Source organism: Perognathus longimembris, chromosome 1 (genome assembly GCF_023159225.1).
Source record: "Perognathus longimembris pacificus isolate PPM17 chromosome 1, ASM2315922v1, whole genome shotgun sequence".
Taxonomy (NCBI): Eukaryota; Metazoa; Chordata; class Mammalia; order Rodentia; family Heteromyidae; genus Perognathus; species Perognathus longimembris.
The window spans coordinates 7121166-7143473 of record NC_063161.1 but is presented as its reverse complement, the minus strand read 5'-3'; the positions used below and the strand labels follow the sequence as shown (position 1 = coordinate 7143473).

Sequence of the window (22308 nt, the reverse complement as noted above, 5' to 3'; positions counted from 1 at the left end):
CAGATGGAGAAAAGAGTCAGTGTGGTCTTCTCAAGCACATTTTTTTTTTTTTTGCCAGTCCTGGGGCTTGAATTTAGAACCTGAGCACTGTCCCTGGCTTCTTTTTTTTGCTCAAGGCTAGCACTCTACCACTTGAGCCACAGCGCCACTTCTGGCTTTTTCTGTTTATATGGTGCTGAGGAATCAAACACTGCACTTCATACACGCTAGGCGGGCAATCTACCACGAAGCCACATTCCCAGCCCCTCAAGCACATTTTTAAAGTTCATTCACCTCAGCCAGCTAAGAGCCACGCAAGGAACAGAGCTGACAAGCCAGCAGTGACTGGATCACTCATCTCAGGTGCCTGGGGATGCAGGGAGGTCTAGGAAGGGTCCCTGTACTCTAGGACCATAAACACAAATTCCAGAGGAAGGCTTGATTAATGCTGGCTACTGCTGCCAGAGGAGGTTTCTCTGTGCTCACGTAACTTTGGGTCTACCATGGGAAGGCTGAACTGGATATTACCTCAGCTGGCTTTGGAAATGTGGCTAAATACTGACACTTACTTTAGGGAGATGCAGATTATAAGTATTAAAGGTAGGCAAGAGAGCAATTAATGTGTGTATGTGTGTGTGCATGTACACACACACACATAGTGAATTAAGATGCTGTCATCAGCTGGATGTAGTGGTATATGCCTGTAATCGCAGCTACTTAAGGAAGCTGAGGCAAGAGGATTGCTTGGGCCTATGAGTTTGGAGACCACCCTGGACCTTGCTGTGTTGACAGCAAGACCTCATTTCAAAAAGAAAAAATAAAAAAGATGCTGTCCTATACTTCTCTGGTATTATAAGGAGATATAAAAGGGCTGGCTTTTGCCAGGCACTGGTGGCTCACCCCTGTAATCCTAGCTACTCAGGAGGGAGGCTGAGATCTGAGGATCACGATTTGAAGCCAGCCCAGGCAGAAAAGTCTTTGAGAATCTTGTCTCCAATTAATCACCAAAAAGCTGGAGCTAGCTTTGAGCAAAAGCAGCTCAGGGATAGTGTCCAGGACCTGTGTCCAAGCCTTAGGACACCTGTGGCAATGGACAAATGAAAAACAACCTGTCTTTCCCCAAAGCCTTTGTACCTTAGGAAGTCGTTTTGCAGTCCCTGTAAGTAACTATTAAAATAATTCCATTCCTCCCAGTGTAGCCGGTAGAGCTGGTTCAATCTTTCCCTTCTCTTCTTCATGTTGTTCAGGGTCAGGCTGATGATGTCAGCATAAGTTGGGGTAGAGTCAGTGGATTCCATTGTCAAGGAAAGTCCCAAAACACCCAGCCCTGCTGTCCCCTTGCTTTTACTGGCCTATGCCTACTTCGTGGGGAAAGGCCCAGTGTTTCTTCCTGAGAGTTCTGCTAAGCAAGCAATGGCCCCTGCTGGTTAGCCACAGAAGGAGGGATGACCAGCCTGTAGCTAGGCAGGCACACATGCATCATAATATCTTCCCCCCGCTCCTGTGGAGGACAGGGAGCTAGCAGATACTTCTTGAAGATGTCCTGAAGTCTCACTGTTACCAGCAGGGAGCCCAGGAAGGGGCCCGGGTCCCTCTCCTTTCAGGGCTAAGGGTTCATTCTCCGTCTTAGGTTTGCGTGTCTGCTCCACCCTGCCTCCCTCCTCCATTCACCCCTTCTTGGTTGATAGAACCTCAGCTCATTTTGTACAAGCGGAGGGACTTCCACCAAGATATGTTATCTTCTTTTATTTTATTTTTTATTTTTTATTTTTTGCCAGTCCTGGGCCTTGGACTCAGGGCCTGAGCACTGTCCCTGGCTTCTTTTTTTGCTCAAGGCTAGCACTCTGCCACTTGAGCCACAGCGCCACTTCTGGCCATTTTCTGTATATGTGGTGCTGGGGAATCGAACCGAGGGCTTCATGTATAAGAGGCAAGCGCTCTTGCCACTAGGCCATATCCCCAGCCCCGATATGTTATCTTCTTTAGACCCATTTCCTAGTCTTATTGTAAGAGGTGTGACCATACCTACTTCAGATGATGACGATGCTGAAGGTGATGGTGGTTAGCATCAGGTAGATGCCATTTAATCACAACACCATTAATATTTATACCTATCCTTACTTTAGTAGGGAATAGATTAAGTGGAGCTGAAGAGCTGGATGCCAGTGCCTCACACCTGTAACCCAAACTACTCAGAAACTCAGGAGGCTGAGAGACAAAGGATCGCAGTTCAAAGCCAGCCTAGGCAGAAAAGTTCACAAAACTCCATCTTCCAAAAAAAAAAAAAAATACAACCACCAGCAAATGGCAGGTCTGAAGGCATGGTTCAAGTGATAGAGCACCAGCCACAAGCAAACAAGCTGAGAAAAAAAAAACAATCAAAAAGCAGGTCTGAAGGCATAGTGTAATACCAGCCATGAGCAAGTAAGCTGAGCAAGTGTGAGGTCCTGTGTCCAAATCCTAGGACAATACGGAGTTGGAGGTTAAGCTGTGCACATGAGATCCTCCGGCCAGGGGTTGCTAAGCCAGAACTCAGAAGGAGGGGGGGCCAGGCACCCCCAGGTAGATGCCATCCACTTCAGCACACTGACATGTAGAATGTGGAGTGACATGCGGGGATTGTCACAATGCCGCGCCACACATGGCTGTTCTTATCCTGTCTATGGACATGTGAAGAAGTCGGTGGACGTGAAGCTCTCGAGGGAAAGTCTGATCTTTGCAAAGGCTCCTGGGAGGAGGAGCCCAAAGTGCTGTGTCCCATGCCAGACCTGGCACCTGCCAGCTGTGTGCCGAGCTCTTCCCACTACCGCCCCCCCTCATCTTCCTAACAGCCCCTTGAGGTGGCGTTTTCAAATCACTTGGCTGGGGCTAGACTGAGAGATCAATTGGATTCTAAATAGAACCCATGCTCTGATTGCTAGGACACAGGACACCAACACCTGCCACACCTGCTTTGTGGACACAGCAGGGTTTTATTGGGGGGGGGATTGTTTTGTTTTCTACCAAATCTTGGAGGCCATGTGAGGATGACAGTAGAGAAAAGACAGCTTAACGTGTGCGGACAGATCGCTGACCAGTGCACACTCAAGGGTCAGTTTGCATCTGGGAAGCACTAACTGGTTTTTTGTATTGTTTTGTTTTTCTTCCAGTCTGGGGGCTAAGTCTCAGAGACTGGGCACTGTCCCTGAGCTTCTTTTTGCTCAAGGCTAGCACTCTACCACTTCAGCCACAGCGCCACTTGTGTCTTTTTCTGTGCATGTGGTGCTGAGGAATCGAACCCAGGGCTTCATGCATGCTAGGCGAGCGCTCTACCACTAAGCCACAGTTCCAGCCTCACTAGCTAGTTTTGGAGAAAGAAGAAGTGCCTACATAGACATTCATTCTGGTGGAGAGAAAAAGGAGTTTGTGTACTTAAGTGTGTGTGTGTACTGAGGCTTGAACTCAGGAGCTCATGCTCTTGCTTAACTTTTACCACTTAAGACTGGCACTCTACCATTTGAGCCACAGCTCCACTTCCAGCTTTTTGCTGGTTAATTGGAGAAAAGGGTCTCATGAACTTTCCACTCCAGACTGACCTCGGTCAGTCAAATCTCAGCTTTCTGAGTAGCTAGGAATTATAGGCATGAGCCAAAGGCACCTGGCTCCCATGGGGGAATGTGCCTTGCTCATCATCTCTCAGCCATCTTTGTGTCTAGATGTAAAGCTAAGATAAGCAAGCTTCTGCCTGTGGGTCAAATCGATGGCTGTCCCTGCTGAGCAGTCACTGTGCAAGGCTTTGCATAAAAGCCTGCCTCTCCCCCAACCCCTGTTCCTGGGGAGAGACAGCAGGGCCTGTGGGGCCAAAGATATGGTAGGGCTTTGGTCCTTTCCCTCCGGGTTATCAGCACATCCTGGCCACGATGGTGCAGGGTAGCATAGTTAAGAAGAAAGTACATGATCAGCGGGCTCTTCCCATAGAGATTGAAGAGGCTACAGGTCGGCTCAGGATTTTTGCAGGCAATGGAGGACTGAGAAAAAAAAAAAAGAATTTAAAAAAGATATTGCCATGTTCCTAAACTCTGGAGAGAAAAAAAAGATATTTCCATGTTAATAGCATATATTAAGAAACAGGTCTGGCTGGGCACTGGTGGTTCATGCCTGTAAATCCTAGCTACTGAGTAGGCTGAGATCTAAGGATCGTGGTTCAAAGCCAGCCCGGGCAGGAAAGTCCGTGAGACTCTTATTTCCAGTTAACCACCAGAAAACTGGAAGTAGAACTGTGGCTCGAAGTAGTAGAGCACTAGCCTTACGTAAAACAGCTCAAGGACAGCACCCAAGGCCCTGACTTCAAACATTACAACCAGCAACAACAACACAAAAGAAATATAGGCCTGACACAGCGGCTCACACCTCTAACCCTCTCTACATAAGAGGCAGAAATTGGGAGGATCATGGTTTGAAGCTGTTTTGGGCAAAAAGTTAGTGCGACCCCATATTAGGAAGTAGAGGTGAGACTCAAATGGTAGAGCACCAGCCTTGACTTAAAAAAACAAAAAACAAAAAACATAAAAAAGTTAAGTGAGAGTATAAGGCAAGGCTCACAGTTCAAGCGCTAGACTAGCACAAAAAATATGAAGAGCTGAAAACCTAAAAACTATTTTAAGCGTTGTAATTGTTTATGGTACTGACAATGCCTACCACTTGGTAGGCTGGCACTCTGCCACTTGAACTTCTCTGCCAGTCACTTTTTGTATAGGTTATTCTTGAGGAAATTTTTCTAGAGTAACTTTTAAAGAGTTCTTACCTTGGGCTGGGGATATGGTCTAGTGGCAAGAGTGCCTGCCTCATATACATGAGGCCCTGGGTTCTATTCCCCAGCACCACGTATACAGAAAATGGCCAGAAGTGGCGCTGTGGCTCAAGGGGCAGAGTGCTAGCCTTGAGCAAAAAAGAAGCCAGGGACAGTGCTCAGGCCCAGAGTCCAAGCCCCAGGACTGGCCAAAAAAAATAAATAAATAAAGAGTTCTTACCTTCATATCCACAGAGATATATTTCCTAGCCATGTCTCCCACCCCCTTTTCACTTGCAGTACTGGGGTTTGAACTCAGGGCCTTGCATTCTTGCTTAGCATTACCACTCAAGGCTGGCACTCTACCACCTGAGCTACACAGCCACATCTGGCTTTTTATCAGTTAGTTGGCGATAAAGAGTCTCTTGGATTTGTCTGCCTCAGTCATCAGATCTCAGCTTCTTGAGTAGCTAAAATGATAAGCATGAACCATGAGCCCATAGCCCATCGTGTGTGTGTGTGTGTGTGTGTGTTTGTGCATATGTGTGCACATATACTCATGCTGGGGCTGGAACTAGGGGCCTGGGAACTGTCTCTATGCTTTTTGTGTGCGTGTGTGCGCATGCGCACATGCACGGGCACCAGTCCTGGGGCTTGAACTCACAGTCTGGGTGCTGTCCCTAAGCTTTTCTGCAAAAGGCTAGTGCTCTACCACTTGAGCCACAGATCCATTTCAGGCTTGCTTTTTTTTTATTGTTTGGTGGATAAAAGCGCCTCACCAACTTTTCTAACCAGGCTGGCATTGAACCACAATCTTCAGATCTCAGCCTTCTGGGTAGCTAGGTTACAGGCATGAGCCACCAGCACCTGGCTTTCCTTTTAAATAACCTCTGCTATGGAATCTCCAGTCACGAACGCTCACCTCTTTAAACATATTTTCACATTCTCTGGCTTCTGATATTCTCTTCACTTGCCGTGTGGCTTTTCTCCAGATGAGTGTCTGACGACGAGGGTTTCCTGTCCATAGATAGCAAAAAAGTGATCACTAGAGCTTGCCAGTGATGACAAGGAAAAGCACAAGGCCGGTCTCAGCCACCAGTGCGTGAAGAAGCCTGGATGCAGCTGGATCACTGCAAGATGCTACAGGATACTGCTATCATAAATCCTATGATGTCACTTACTTTACAGCCATATAAATACATGGGGGATACATGTTTGTTTATATACTACTCTATTTGTTGATCCAACAAATATTTGTTGAATACCTACTATGTACCAGGTCCTTGCTTGGGTGCTAGAAATAGACTGTCTCCAAGAACCTCCCCATTTGCTGAGAAAGAAAAGGAAGTATAAGCAGTAAGTATAACACTAGCTAGAATGACATGCTAGAACTCTACAGGGTACAGTGTGGCCACAGAACAAGGAAGGAGAGAGCTAAAGCATTTCAAAGTATGAGGCAGCAACAGGAAGTAAATTTCAATTAAGAGAGCAAAACAATCCAACTCTTGCACAAAAGAAGGAAGATTAATAAAGAATAGTTTAAAGGCTAGCAAAGAAACAACAGTAATTTATAAAGAGCTTATTAGAATGACTTGCAGTTATCAACAATAACAATGGAAGATAGAAAGCAGTGGAACAAAATCATCAAAGCACAGTAAGCAAATGTCTGTTAATTAAGGCTGAAGCTCAGAGTAGCACTTGCTTTGTACGTACAAGACCCAGGTTCGATTCTAGTATCCTACCAGAAACAAACAAAAAATCCTGCAGATCTAGACTTTTATACCCAGAAAAATTATCATTCAAGAACAAAGATAAAGACATGCAAAGAAAAACAAAAATTACTAAGAATTTACTAAGAAACCTGTGATTAAAAAAAAACCCAAAAAACTAATGAAGAAGCGGAAGGGGGGAGAGACAGAGGGAGAAAGAAAGATTTATGTACCATGTATATTTTTTTCCAGAAACAAAGATGGCCCTAAAAAGGTGACTCTTCAATAAATAGGCAAATAAAAGTATAATTTAACACCGATTGTAGAATATGAGGATGAGGATGTCATTTAATTGTTGGGTTTTATAATACGATAGACAGGCCCAAAATGACAGGACAAGGTACCACTAGAGTCTAGATGGAAGAGGTTGAGATTGAAGTACTCACAAGTCTTTGCTTTATTCAGGAAAGGGCAAGGGTTAAGGTATTTACTTTTAGATCAAGTTAAATATGCATGATAGAATTTCAAAATTATATAATAAGGTGGAGTTTAGTCATGGCCCCAGGAGGACAGGTAGCTCTTTGTCATGGGAGAATGACCTGTGTAGGTTTAGCCACTTCCCTGACCTCTACCTGCTGAATGCCTGAAGTAACTTAACCACTACAGCTTGCCTGGGCTGGCTTCAAATCTTGATCCTGATCTCAACCTGAGTAGCTAGGATTATAGGCATAAGGCATGGCCGCCCAGTGATAGAACTCTTTACGGAGGAAAACTGCCCCTGTTTGAGAACCACTGCAACAAAAAATATATACGGGATGTAGTTTTTCCCAAGTAGAATGACTAGACTAAGAGAAAAAGAACTAAAGAAATTTGGCAAGGGTCTGGTTTGGGAAAGAAATTAGGCCAGGGTGCTAGTGGTTCATGCCTGTAATCCTAGCTACTCAGGCTGAGATCTGAGGATTGTGGTTCGAAGCCAGCTGGGACACAAAAGTTCATGAAAATCTTATTTCCAATAAGCTAGCCCCCAAAAAGTCAGAAATAGTGCTGTGGCTCAAGTGGTAGAGTGCTAGCCTTGAGCAAAAAGAGGCTCAAGACAGTGTTCAGGCTCTGAGTTCAAGCCTCAGGACCAATACACACACACACACACACACACACACACACACACACACACACACACACACAGACTGAACTTCTCTTCACAACCTCAGACCTTACCCAGTGATTATGGAACCAGAGACAATTTCATGCTCTCCCAAAATACTGCTTTGTGCTAAGGCCCAGGAAAGAATGAATCTGAATTTGGAAGGTCCAATACTGAGTTGCAAGCCACTATTTCCCTTTGTGGAACTCAACGTACCTTTGACAGCACCCTGCATTTGCCACATTTCTTCTGCATTCAACTTGCCAGAAAGGGTTTTGTCATTGGTTGTATATCCACTACAAGACTTCAAGGAGAAAAAGAACAAAGTTAGCAATATTGGTGGCAAGAGGAACATGCAGCTCAAGGAATTCCCCTTGTTTTTAGCAAAAGAACACAAAGACAGAAAGCATTCATCTCCAATTAACCAGCAAAAAGGTCGAAGTGGAGCTGTGGCTCAACTTACTGAGTGCTGGACTTGAGTAAAAAGCTCAGGGACAGTACCTAGGCCCTGAGCTCAAGACCTAGGACTAGCAAAACAAAACAACACACACACACACACACACACACACACACGCATGCACGCACATACACACACAAAACTTAAGCAGGAGCCAAGCACTGAAAACTCAAACCTATAATCCTAGCTACAAAGGAGGTTGAGATCTAAGGGTTACAGTTCAAACCTAGCCCAAGCAGAAAAACCCATGAGACTATTATCTCCAAATAATAACCAAAAAGCAAGAAATGGAGTTGTGGTTCAAGTGGTAGAGAGCTAGCCTTGAAATAAAACACTAAGAAAGCATGTGAGGCACTGAATTCACGTCCTAGTGATGGCATACACATTAAAACTTTCAGGATTCCAGATTTTTGGATCATTTCTGTTTCTGGGTAGAAGATGTAATCTCCTAGCTGGGTTCTTGAAATAACAGTTGGACAGCTTTATGTGTTTCAGTACAAAGGCAATCCGTTTGTTGCAGGCGGTTGTGACAGGCAGTGTCCAAACACTGAGCAATATTTTCATCTGGCTCTCTGAGTGACAGCTGTCCCTGAGAAGCACCTGCTCCACCAGTGCTTTGGGGGCTGGTGTTTCTAGAACAACATTCATATGCTAAGTGCAGGGGCAGGAGCAAACGATCGTCATCAAGTCTAGAAACCTTTGGTGAGTGTCGGGTTTGTTTCCTGAGATGAAAGAGGTGGAACAATCATGGAGGAACAGAGATGAGAACAAGGTGGCCAAGGAGAAGATGATCCAGAACTTGAGGCATTTGGAATGAGAAACTAAGTCTGGAGAAGCTGCTGGAGGTGGAGGGTTAGGCAGGAAGTGGCCCCATTGATGGATACCCATAAAAGGCCATCGCAGGAAGTGATCCCGCTGATGGACGCCCAGGGAAGTCCATCATTGGGTAGGGATTGGGATGGGACTATGAGGAAAAGGAAGGTGCCCAGCTAGCAGCTGCTGCAATCAGCCAGGTAAGACATGAAGCTAGGAGTCAGTGGCTCTCTTCACCAACCCAAGCCTCAGACTTCCCTAGGGAGGCCAAGAAGGCAGCAGATAGCCCAGTGTGAGTTCTGAGAGGGGCCAGGGCAGAGGAAGGCCTGGTAATGCTGTAACAAGGGTGGTCTTTGAAGCCACCAGACCAGACAGGGCCATCCCCAGGCTACACCAGGAGAAGATGCAGACAGAGCATGACAGAAGCCAACAGAGATGCTTACGAATGGGGAGTTCCTGGGTACCAGTGGCTCACGCCTGTGATCCCAGCTACTCAGGAGGCTGAGATCTGAGGATCGTGGTTCAAAGCCATCCTGGGCAGGAAAGTCCATGAGACTCTTACCTCCAATTAGCCACCAGAAAACTGGAAATGATGCTGTTGCTCAAGTAGTAGAGAGCTAGCCTTCAGTTGAAGAACTCAGGGACAGAGGCCAGGCCCAGCGTTTAAGCCCCATGACTGACCAAAAAAAAAAAAAAAAAAAATGGGGAGCTGGCCAGGTGCTGGCTGGTGGCTCACGCCTGTAATATTGGTACTCAGAAGGCTGTGATCTGAAGATCACAATTCAAAACCATTTGGGTCAAAAGTCTCTAATTCACCAGCAAAAAGCCAGAAGTGGAGGTATAACTCAAGTGGTAGAGTGACAGCCTGAGCAAAGAAACCAAGCAAGAGTGTGAAACCCTGTATTCAAATCCTAGTTCACAAAAATATACAATGCACACTTGCGTGTGCACACATACACGTACCCACACACAGAACAGGCAGCCAGTGAAGAAGAAGGGCTCTGGCAACAAAAAAACAAAGAACTTGGTGTTAATGTAGAGCAAGAACAACAATGTAAAGTTTCCTCAAGAAACTAAAAACAGGGCTGGGGATATAGCCTAGTGGCAAGAGTGCCTGCCTCGGATACACGAGGCCCTAGGTTCGATTCCCCAGCACCACATATACGGAAAACGGCCAGAAGCGGCGCTGTGGCTCAAGTGGCAGAGTGCTAGCCTTGAGTGGGAAGAAGCCAGGGACAGTGCTCAGGCCCTGAGTCCAAGGCCCAGGACTGGCCAAAAAAAAAAAAAAAAAAAGAAACTAAAAACAGCTGGGCACTGGAAGCTCACACTTACAGTACTGACTACCTAGGAGGCTGAGACAGGAGGATTGATGAGACTGAAGCCAGACTTGGCAGAAAAGTCCGTGAGACTAACCACCAAAAAAGCCAGAAGTGGAGCTGTGGCTCAAGCGGTAGAGCACTAGCCTTGAGCACAAAAGTGCAGAGACAGCACCCAGGCCTTGAGTTAAAGCCCAGAACACACACACACACACACACACACACACACACACACACACACACACACACCCCAAACCAAACCTAACGATCTACCATATGATTCACATTCAGCTACCACATTTCTGAATATCCACAAACGAAATCAATACAGCAAAAAGCTACCGGGGCTCCCGTATCTATCGCTTTTGGGCTCACACTAGCTAGGGTATAGAATCAGCCTGCTTGGGCATCAATGAAGCAGGAAAGGAAGCAGGTATGAGGGATGATGACCAGACTGCAGGCTTCCATGAGGATTAACGGGAAAAAAAGAGACAGAAAACATCTCCCGCAGCCTCCCCTCCGTAGCGCTCAGAGGCCGGCTCCAAGCTGTGGCCGCCGCTCTCTGAGAGAATAATAGGGTAGAACGGGGGCAGGGGAGCCCACTGGAGGTGTGGCTCACATGACAGAATGCTGTGTGTGTGAAAAAGCTAAGCAAGAACAATAGGCCCTGAGTTCAAGCCCCAGTACCAGCACATACGCTCAGAGAAAGAATGGGGGGGTAGGGGGAGAGAGATGCACCACCAACAGGGAGCCGCCAGTGCTCTAGAACCCCAGGTCTCTTTAGTTTAGAGGCTTCTAGGGATTCAGGTCTGTGTCTCCCCTCTTACCTGAGAGTGGGTTTTTTTCCTCTGGCTTGATTTAAGAGAGGATTTCTTCAAAGAGAAGAGAGAAGTGTTTCTTCCTAAGAAAGAGAACAGGCTGTTATTTGGTTCCTTCTAGCTCCTCCTTTCCCTGCCTCTTCTCCCTTCCCCTTTCTTCCCCATTCCTTTTCTCCTCTGGTTGTTTTTTTTTTTTTTTTCACTCATCCAAGGGGCAAACCTGCTACTTTTCTTCTGCCCTGACCCCCAGCCCAGAGAGTAAACCTCTGTGGTATAGTTACATCGTCTAAATTGTCCCCTGGCTCACAGTCCTCCTTGTCCTAGACAGACAGCTTATCATAGCAATGATGTGTTGAGACACCTCTCACTAGAAATGTGTGTGTGTGTGTGTGTGTGTGTGTGTATACACATGTGCCAGTACTGGGACTTGAGCTCTGTCTGTCCCTGAGCTTTTTTGCTCAGGCTTGCACACTACCTCTTTGAGTCATAATGTCACTTCCAGTTTTCTGGTGGCTCACTGGAGATAAAGTTTCACACTTTCCTGCCCGAGCTGGCTCTGAACCACGATCCTCAGATCTCAGCCTTCTGAGTAGCTAGGATTACAGGCATGAGTCACTGGTACCTGGCTCCCTTAGCTTTTTTTGTTCCTTAAGGTTGTATCTCTATCATTTGAGCCACTTCCAGTTTTTTGGTGGTTATTCAAAGATAAGATCTCATGGACTTTTCTGCCCAGGCTAGCTTCACTCCTCAATCTCAGATTGAGCCTCAGATCTCAGCCTCCCGAGGCACTAGAATTACAGACCTAAACCACCAGCATTCAACTCAAAATCTACTATTTGAATATAGACTCTCAACAGTTAGCGGCTGGGAATATGGCCTAGTGGCAAGAGTGCTTGCCTCATATACATGAAGCCCTAGGTTCGATTCCTCAGCACCACATATATTGAAAAGGCCAGAAGTGGTGCTGTGGCTCAAGTTGGCAGAGTGCTAGCCTTCTGAGTAAAAAGAAGCCAGGGACAGTGCTCGGGCCCTGAGTTCAAGCCCCAGGACTGGCCAAAAAAAAAAGTCTCAACATTTACATCACAGGGACTCTAACTGCAGTTCAGAAACATTGATGCTGAACTCACTTTGGGGGTCATCGGAACCTGGCTTGGGGACACGGATGTTATGACCTTCTGTTGTGTGCGCTTAGATGGTGGTTGGGTAGGCAGGGACTGAGATGGGTATCTTACCTTTGATCTGCTGCTTTCTCTGAGATAGTAATTCCTCTCTCCGGAATCCCTCTGGATCCAGTTCTGAATAGTCCCACAGCTTATAGCTCTGTACACATGGATATGTCCCTAAGAGAAGTTGAGAGTGATAATGGACATTTCTGCCAATCAGATCAAGGCCTCAAAATCCCAGCTGGTCCTAGGGAGGCTGGGCTTCAAGACTAGCCCATAGTGGCCTGGACACCTCACTTCCTCTCTAGAGGGCGTTTTCATTTATTTTATTTTAATTTAATTCATTATTTATTTTTGTCAGTCGTGGGGCTTGAACTCTGGGCCGGGGCACTGTGCCTAACCACTTCAGCTCAAGGCTAGAGCCACATTGCCACTTCTGGTTTTCTGATGGTTAATTGGAGATAAGAGGCTCATGGAGGTTGGGAATGTAGCTTAGTGGCAGAGTGCTTGTCTAGTATGCATGAAGCCCTGGGTTCAATTCCTCAATATCACATACACAGAAAAGGCCAGAGGTGGACCTGTGACTCACGTGGTAGAGTGCTAGCCTTGAGCAAAAGAAACTCAGGGACAGTGAGTGCCCAGGCCCTGAGTTCAAACCCAGGACTGGCAAAAGAAAAAAAAAAGTCTCATGGACTTTCCTTCCAGAGCAGGTTTTAAACCACAATCCTCAGATCTCTGCCTTCTGAGTAGCTAGGATTACAGGCATGAGCCACTGGCACCTAGTGTCATTTTATTTTGTGACAGTACTGAAGCTTGAACTCAGGGCCTAGGTGTCATCTTTTAGCTTTTTTGCTCAAGGCTGGGACTCTGTTACTTGAGCCACACCTTTATACTTCCAGCTTTTTGCTGGTTACTTGGAGATAAGAGTATCATTGACTTTCCTTCCCAGGCTGCTTTTGAACCGCAATCCATAGATCTCAGCCTCCTGAGTAGCTAAGATTACAGGCATGAGCTACCAGCTCCCAGTTGTAGAAGGGCTGTGGCTTCCTCATCTGGAAAATGGGGACTGCGCCACTTGCCCTTCCTGAGCCGAGGGGACTAGGACATGCTACACAAACATGGAAGGCATTGCTGTTATCTGTCTCCTAGTGCAGTACTTGCTCCTGCTGGACCGGCATTCCTGGAGGACAGGGCTGGGCCTATTCATCTTTGAGCCTCCAGACCTTCCCACTGGATCTGACACGTGGCAAACATTTCTCAATATATTAGCTCACTGAGCCAAGTGCTGTGGCCTCTCTTTTTTTTTTTTTTTTTTTTTTGCCAGTCCTGGGGCTTGAACTCAGGGTCTGAGCACTGTCCCTGGCTTCTTTTTGCTCAAGGCTAGCACTCTACCACTTGAGCCACAGCGCCACTTCTGGCTTTTTCTATATATGTGGTGCTGAGGAATCGAACCCAGGGCTTCATATATACAAGGCAAGCACTTTACCACTAGGCCATATTCCTAGCCCTGCTGTGGCCTCTCTCTGCACTTCCCAGGATTACCTGAGAAGCTGAAGCTACTGTGCAAAGCTGCCAGCTCTGTTGGACAAAGCCAGTGGCAGGAGGTTTGTTTCCAGGGGTGAGCTGGGGAAAGAGTGTAGCCTTGGATGAGAAGAGGAATAGGAAGAAGCAATAGCAAGAAGAAGGTAAGAAGGTCAGAGGATGGAAGACAAGATCTAATAGTGGTCAGAGACCTAGCTTCGGAGTGGGCCAGCCCGGGGTCTGATACCTGCCTTGCATTTGTTTGTTCTTGAGTTTCTTTGATTTTTTTCCCCCAATCAGTATGAGCAGTATGATAAGGAGTTAACAGCAAGCCTGAGACTGCTAGCCTTAGCTTTGGCTGGAGCCTGGGAATTTGTTGGGGATGGATATGGCTTATGCTGACATAAAACTTTAGGTTCTTTGCACTCCCAGGGGGGCTCTTGCAGAACACCTGCTTTCCTGAAATTGTGTGATGGACTAGACCGAGGTGCTGCCATGATGATCCCAAATAAAACGAACACTACTGCATCCTAAGGGGTTTCCCCAGGGGAAAACATCACACAAAGTTGCTTTGTTTTCTTCCAAGGGCATGCAGGGGCTGACAGGGCTGTGTAAAGCCCAGTAAAGCCTAGGAGCCCTGTCTGTGACTAACTTAGCTGGCTCCTGGGAGTTCTTCCAGCAAATCTCCTAAGGTAGGGGTGATCTTGTGGAGCCCCCCCAACACAAAAAGCTTCACACAGTACCTAGGACGCAGGAACCTCAAAAAAACTGTAGCTTTTCATTTTTTTTGTGTGTGTGTGATGGTGGGGCAGTACTAGGGATTGAACTCAGCCTGGCACTTGCTAGGCAGGTGCTTTGCTGCTGAACCATGCCTCCAGCTCTGTTTTGTGCTGCAACCGCAACTTTTAAAGAAGGGCCCACTGGAGCAGAAGTGGAGTTGCAAACCATACTGGCCACGTGGGTCACACGAAGGGGGAAGGGTGGGGTTCTCTAACAAGGATGCTTCTTTGGGGTCCATCAGCACCAAGTTCAAAGTTTAGTAAGAGGACTGAGTCGGAACTTGAGTATCATAAGAGAGGCCTCATTTCCTTTCTCCCTGAAGAAGGAGAGAGGGGAACAAAAATTGATCAGGTAGGCATGTCTCAGAACAGCTTCCAAGGAAGCAGTTTCCAAGGAGTGTTCCTTGGGTCTATAACCAATATTCCCTCCTCTCCTTAGTCTTTTTTTTTTTTTTTTTTTGCCAGTCCTAGTTCTTGGACTCAGGGCCTGAGCACTGTCCCTGGCTTCTTTTTGCTCAAGGTTAGCACTCTGTCATTTGGGCCACAGCGCCACTTCTGGCCATTTTCTGTATATGTGGTGCTGGGGAATTGAACCCAGGGCTTCATGTATACGAGACAAGCACTCTTGCCACTAGGCCATATTCCCAACCCTCCTCTCCTTAGCCTTAACGAGAGAAAAGAAAAGTGTTATGGTGAACAAGAAGGTATTTAGAACCCGTGCCAGCGGCTCACGCCTGTACTCCTAGCTACTCAGGAGGCTGAGAACCAAGGATTGTGGTTCAAAGCCAGCCTTAGCAGGAAAGTCTGTGAGGCTCTTATCTCCAATTAACCACCAAAAGCCAGGAATGGAGGTCTGGCTCAAGTGCTAGCTTACCAGCTTTGAGCAAAAAAGCTCAAGGATGAAGCCCAGGCCCTCTGGGACTGGCATGCACACATACACTCCAAACAAAACACCCCCAGAAGGTTCTTAGGTTTTAGCGAGAATCATGTGGCCCAAATTACTTTCCCAAGGAGAAAGACTGCTCACCTGTTATCCACAAGCTCATGGTGTTACAGATCTCCGTCTTGAATTCGTGTGTGTTGAACCAGGACTGTGGGAAGCAGCAGCAGAAGCTGGTGTAGAGGGCTTTGCTCAGAAGCATTGGGAACTTCTGCAGTGGGGTGGGGAGGGCACACAGTTCAGCCGATGTTCTCCTCATGTTTGCCCCCAGAAAAGAGCCTTGACTTCAGAAACAGCTGTGATCACATTCTTGCTTGCTATCAAGCTTCCTTCTTGTTCCTTGGGGGAGCACTCTGAGCGTTGGGCCACCCCCCTCCTGAGGGTCAAGTCCTCAAGGATCATGATGATTATGCAGCAATCCCTGCCCTCCCCTGGAGCCTCCATGCCTAGTCATTTGCTACCCTACCAAGACGATAACCAGGCAGATATCCCCAGAGTACTGTCTCCAAAGACCCTAGCAAGCATTGGGGTTTTCCTAATGCACACATATTCTTATGCATTTTTACATATAGTATGCATTTATATCTGACTGTACCTATTTAATATTATAATACTAACACTTCTGCAAATTATTATAAAGTCTAGAATGGTTTTCCCACCAATGACCTTCATGATATTATCTTGGTGGGCATATCCAAAATTACTTACACAGACTCATCACTGGAGGTTATCTTGTTCTCAAGAAACAGTATTACATATTACATTGAATATTTTTGTTTATTCTACTATGTAGCATAATAAATACTAGACACTACTAGTATCAGTACTAGACACAGAGCAGAGAGACACTCAAAATTCTGCTGAATTTGACTTCACAGGAGAAGAGATAAAAATGGCAAAGAAACATATGAGAAAATGTTCAACATCCCAGGCAGTAAAGGAAATGCAAATAAAAACAACCCTGAGATACCACCTCACTCCAGTTAGAATGGCCTATCCTCTGAACTCAGGCAACAACAAATGCTGGAGGGGATGCGGGGAAAGAGGAACCCTTCTCCACTGTTGGTGGGAGTGCAAAATTAGTACAACCACTTTGGAGAACAGTATGGAGGTTCCTCAAAAAGCTCAGCCTAGACCTACCCTATGACCCAGCCATACCACTCCTAGGCATCTATCCTGAACAACAGGTCTCAGGATATCAAAAAGACATCTGCACATCCATGTTTATCGCTGCACAATTCATAATAGCCAAAATATGGAAACAATCCAGATGCCCCTCTACAGATAAATGGATCCAAAAAATGTGGTACCTATACACAATGGAATACTACATAGCAATTAGAAATGATAAAATATTGGTATTCGCAGGGAAATGGTCAGAACTTGAACAAATAATGTTGAGCGAGATAAGCCTAGAACACAGAATACAAAGGGGCATGATCTCCTTGATATATGGCTGTTAAGGTGGGGGGAGGGGGGACACACTAGAGACCAGGTCTGCGAAACAAAAAATTTCTTGTCAAATGGTATTTCCCACAGGTGTGGATCAGTGACCTTACATTATGTAACTAAAACCAAACAACTACTAAACATAAAAAGGTCTAAAATAGACCTCACAGTGGATCACAATAGCTCAAAAGCTATATATGTATGATCATATAAGACAAGGATAAGCAAACTCTATTGTTGACATATTTTCTAGGTGAATTTCCTTTGGCGTAGGCCACGTGGCTACTGTATATGTTTTTGGTACACTGGGTATTGTATATATGTCTACCTGATCTAGGGAAGGGAAAGAAAAATGAGGGTGTAAGATATCACAAGAAATGTACTCACTGCTCTATTATGTAACTGTACCCCTTTTGCACAACACCTTGTCAACAAAATTTAATTAATAAATTTTAAAAAAATTCTGCTGAATGGCTGAAGGTGGAGCTGTGGCTCAAGTGGTAGAGTGCTAGCCTTGGGCAAAAAAAACTCAGGGACAGTGCCTGGAGTTCAAGCTCCTAGGATCAGCGTGCACACACGCATGCACACATACACCTGATGATGGATAGAACACATGAATGGAAACAGTTTCTCTCAAATACTAGACTATGACACCAAAACAAGGTTGGCAGATTTGTTTTCTTTCTTTCTTTTTCAGATAGTCACACTGTAATCTAAGCTGGTCTTGAACTTGATATCCTCCTGTTTGCCTCTCTCTCTTCAGTGCTTGGCTTAAAGTTATTTTAATCCACCTAGGCATTGGTGGTTCACACCTGTAATTCTACCTATTCAGGAGGCTGAGATCTGAGGAGCCTGGGTAGGAAGGTGTATTAGACGCTTATCCCCAATTAACCAGCAAAAAGCCAGAAGAAAAGGTGTGGCTCAAGTGGTAGAGTGCTAGCTTTATGCAGAAAAGCTCAGGGACAGTGCCCAGGCCCTGAGTCAAGCCCTTTTGACACAAAAAATGAATAGAAATCTAAGTTCTTTCTTTCTTTGTCCTTCCTTCCTTCTTTCCTTTCTTCCTACCTTCTTTTTTTTAAGTTGTTTTATTTTTTATATTTTTATTTTTGCCAGTCCTGGGGCTTGAACTCAGGGCCTGAGTACTGTCCCTGGCTTCTTTTTGCTCAAGGCTAACACTCTACACCTCTTGAGCCACAGCGCCACTTCCATCTTTTTCTGTTCATGTGGTGCTGAGGATTCAAACCCAGGGCTTCATAAATATGAGGCAAGCACTCTATCACTAGGCCATATTCCTAGCCACCCTTCCTTCCTTCTTTCCTTTCCTCCTTCCTTCCTTTCTTCCTTTCTCGTGGTAGTACTGGGGTTTGAACTCAGAGCTTTGTGCTTGCTAGGCAGGTGTTCCACTTTGAGCCATGCTTCCAATCCTTTTGTTCTGGTTATTTATGAGATAGGGTCTGGACCATGATCCTTCTTCTATTTATACCTCCCACCACTGCTGGGATGACAGGCAGCTGTCACCACAGCCAGCTCTTTCTGTTTCAATGGGATGTTCCAATCCTTTGGCCGGGGCTGGCCTGGGACCATGGTCCTCTCATGTAGCAGGGATGACATGCATGGACCCACCAGTGCCCAACCCAATGTTGACCTTTTCTTTTTTTTTTTTAATTTGTTTATTAATTGAACACAAATTTTTTTACAAGGTGTTGTGCAAAAAGGGTACAGTTACATAGTAGGGCAGTGTGTACATTTCTTGTGATATCTTACGTCCTGTTTTTCTATCCCTTCTCTAGGTCAGGTCCAATGTTGACCTTTTCTAAGCAGTAGTTGATGCTTACTTTTAAGAGAGCCTCTTCGTAGTGGGACCTGGGTAAATGGAACAAAAGGTTGGCATAGTGTAGGGCTATCCGGTCAAACAGCTGATTCTGGATTTCCTTGTTCGGCTGCCAAGAATGAAGATGGGGAAGGAATTACTAGAGTGCCTGTTGCCACATCCGAGGGGCTGGTTTTCTTCTTCTCTTACAGTACTAGAGTTTGAACTCTGGGCCTCATCCTTCATAGGCAGCCTCTCTACTGCTGAGTCATGCCTCTCAATCCTTTCTTTGGTTTATTTATTTATTTATTTATTTATTTATTTATTTATTTATTTATTTAGGCCAGTCCTGGGCCTTGGACTCAGGGCCTGAGCACCGTCCCTGGCTTCTTCCCACTCAAGGTTAGCACTCTACCACCTGAGCCACAGTGCCCCTTCTGGCCGTTTTCCATATATGTGGCGCTGGGGAATCGAACCGAGAGCGCTTCATGTGTAGGAGGCAAGCGCTCTTGCCACTAGGCCATATTCCCAGCCTCTTTGGTTTATTTTTGAGACGGGGTTTCCCTTCCTGCCAGGCATGTTCCTGGACCTAGTCAGCCAATTTTTCACTTCCCACCTGGTGTGAGCCAAAATGCCCAACTTCTTCCTTTGAGTCTTACGGGCTTTTCCTAGGTGAATTGCAAGCAGTAACCCTACTAGCTTCATTTTCCCAGATAGTAAAAATTATGGGTTTGGGCCACCAGTCCCCAGCTTAGGACTCTTTTTGTTTGTCTGTTTCTTGGGTTTTGTTTTTGTTTTCTTTTGGTACCAGTCCTAGGGCTTGATCTCAGGGTCTGGATACTGTCCCTGAGCTTTTGTCCTCAAGGCTGGTGCTCTACCATTGGAGCCACAGTTCTACTTCCAGCATTTTTGGTGGTCAAATATGAGAGTCTTACAGACTTCCTTGCCTGGGTTAGTTTTGTGTGTGTGTGTTTTTTTTCTGGCTAGTCCTGGGGCTTGGACTCAGGGCCTGAGCACTGTCCCTGGCTTCTTTTTGCTCAAGGCTAGCACTCTGCCACTTGAGCCACAGCGCCACTTCTGGCCATTTTCTGTATATGTGGTGCTGGGGAATTGAACCCAGGGCCTCATGTGTACAAGGCAAGCACTCTTGCCACTAGGCCATATCCACAGCCCCCTGGGTTAGTTTTGAACCTTGATCTTCAGACCTCAGCCTCTTGAGTAGCTAGGATTACAGGTGGGAGCCACTGACTAAAGGCTTTGCTTGTTTTTTTTTGAGATATGTTCTGGCTGGGTGTGAATTCCTGATTCTCCTGCCTGGGATTTATAGGCATAGCTATTCTACCTAGATTGGGGGCTGGGATTCCTCAAGCATTGTTCTTAATTAACCACCAAAAAGTGGGAAATAGAGATGTAGTTCAAGTGTTAGAGCACTAGCATTGAACACAAAAGCTGAAGGGAGAGTGCCCAAGCCATGAGTTCAAGCCCCAGAACTGGCAAAAAAATAAAATAAAATAATACAAACCAAAAATATCTTAAGCAGTAGAGAGAAACAATTAGATGTGCATTACCTGGTACCTCTCATGAAATATCCACCAGAAGCTATCCAGCCATATGGCTTTGGGAAAACGAGAAGTGAGAAACCTCTCTAATTCTATATCTGAACAGAAACACTTGAAAAGAAACAAAATTCACATTATTATTGTGCTTGTTATTGCTATTATTATTTTTGGTTTATTGAGACAGGGTCATGCTATGTAACTCAGACTGACCTAGACTTGAACTCACATTCTTCCTGCCTCTGCCACTCGAGTGCTGAGATGATAGGCATGAGCCACTATACTGGAATTTTTTTTTAAATTTTGTTTTAGGCTATACTAGAGTTGGAACTCAGGGCCTCCCAAGGCAAGTGTTCTACCATTTGAACCAAGTCCCCAGACCTTTTGCTTCGGTTATTTTTCAGATAGTGTTTGACATTTTTCACCTAGGCTGGCCTGAATCACAGTCCTCCTATTTTCCAACTCCTATGTAGCTGGGATCACAGACTTGCCCTAATGTACCCGCTGTTTTCTTTTTTCTTAATTCCTTCACTTAAAATGTGGTTTCCCTCTCCAGTAGCTTGTTAATTGTTACTAAGGGCTCTGCCACCTACCAGTCATCTGTGGAGTCCACATATTTTGAGGCCATCACAAAGGCCTCTAACCCATCAGTGAGTGGCCCAAGATTTGAACAGCCAGATGTTTTTAGATATTCTCACTGAACCTGACAACAACCACATGAGCACCTAGTATTATAGACTAGGAAAGAAGACCAAAAACATGGAAGTTTTTGTCAAGTAGTCAAGACTGCATCCCAAATTCTTCAGTCAGAAATGACCAAACTCAGCCCATGTGGGAGCTAAACAAACTCAAAGGACCGAAACGAAAGATTCTGCTGAGTTAGTAAAGAGCACATGGGATTCTAAAAGTAAAGTAGTTATCCATGAGCTCAGAGCAGCAGAATACTTATCTCTAACTAACAACCAAAAGACATTTGAAAGTAGAGGTATGGCACAAGTGGTAGAGCACTAGCCTTGAGCAATAAAGCTCAGGGACAGCAGCCAGGCCCTGAGTTCAAGCTCTAGGACAGGTTAAAAAACAACAACAGGGGCTGGGAACATGGCCTAGTGGCAAGAGAGTTAGTTTGCCTCATATACATGAAGCCCTGAGTTCAATTCCCCAGCACCACATATATAGAAAATGGCTAGAGGTGGCGCTGTGGCTCAAGTGGTAGAATGCTAGCCTTGAGCAAAAAGAAGCCAGGGACAGTGCCCAGGCCCTGAGTCTCAGGCCCAGGACTGGCAAAACAACAACAACAACAAACAAACAATCCTCCCGGGACTGGGAATATGCCTAGTGGTAAAGTGCTTGCCTTGTATACATGAAGCTCCCAGCACCACATATATAGAAAATGGCCAGAGGTGGCGCTATGGCTCAAGTGGTAGAGTACTAGCCTTGAGCAAAAAGAAGCCCGGGACACTGCTCAGGTTCAAGCCACAGGACTGGCAAAAAAAGAAAAACAAAAAAAACCTCCAAACCCCTCCTTGAAGACCACTGCTCTGGAAGACGACGAGGCGAACATGGAATGAACTTGGGCTGAGGTTTAGAACTCAGCTCAGTCCCTTGAGGCATGTGGCCCTGGTCAAGTTTCTAGATGTTCCTGGAGTATAAAAGAGGGGCAAGTGTTGCCCCTACCCATGGTTGCTGCCTATGGGGTGGGTGGGAGGACTCCCGCGGGTCTCTTTCCTTACCTTGCCACTTAAACGGTTTTTCTCTGCCCGGATCACGTTACCCACCAAGTTACAGAAGTCCACTCTGTTGGGAAGCTCGTTGGGTTGGGCTGGGTTAAATTGAGGGGGCTGGTATCGCTCTGCCAGCAGATTTTTATCTGCTGTTTTCTAAAGCAAGAAAAAAAAAAAAGCAGGTTACAAAAATAGGGTCCAGGGCTGGGAATATGGCCTAGTGGTAGAGTGCTCGCCTCGCATGCACGAAGCCCTGGGTTCGATTCCTCAACACCACATATACAGAAAATAGCCAGAAGTGGCGCTGTGGCTCAAGTGGCAGAGTGCTAGCCTTGAGCAAAAAGAAGCCAGGGACAGTGCCCAGGCCC

The 22308-nt window shown here is 45.9% G+C and overlaps 1 protein-coding gene across 3 annotated transcripts in view; it reads right to left on the bottom strand.

Annotated features, from left to right (window-relative positions):
- Positions 1-697: 697 nt before the first annotated feature.
- Positions 698-22308, bottom strand: part of Fam227a (family with sequence similarity 227 member A) — a 34799-nt gene continuing 13188 nt past the window's right edge. The window contains exons 6-15 of one of the 3 annotated variants that reach the window (XM_048355364.1): positions 21950-22096; positions 20232-20333; positions 18689-18793; positions 15492-15615; positions 12234-12341; positions 11011-11084; positions 7814-7901; positions 5670-5764; positions 3829-3986; positions 698-1266 (exon numbers count right to left, since the gene is read on the bottom strand). In XM_048355364.1, the coding sequence (XP_048211321.1) occupies positions 981-1266; positions 3829-3986; positions 5670-5764; positions 7814-7901; positions 11011-11084; positions 12234-12341; positions 15492-15615; positions 18689-18793; positions 20232-20333; positions 21950-22096 (1287 nt within the window). In that variant the 3' untranslated portion in view covers positions 698-980. The remainder of the gene's footprint in view (positions 1267-3828; positions 3987-5669; positions 5765-7813; positions 7902-11010; positions 11085-12233; positions 12342-15491; positions 15616-18688; positions 18794-20231; positions 20334-21949; positions 22097-22308) is intronic. The other 2 variants (XM_048355346.1, XM_048355354.1) reach the window with 2 other exon arrangements.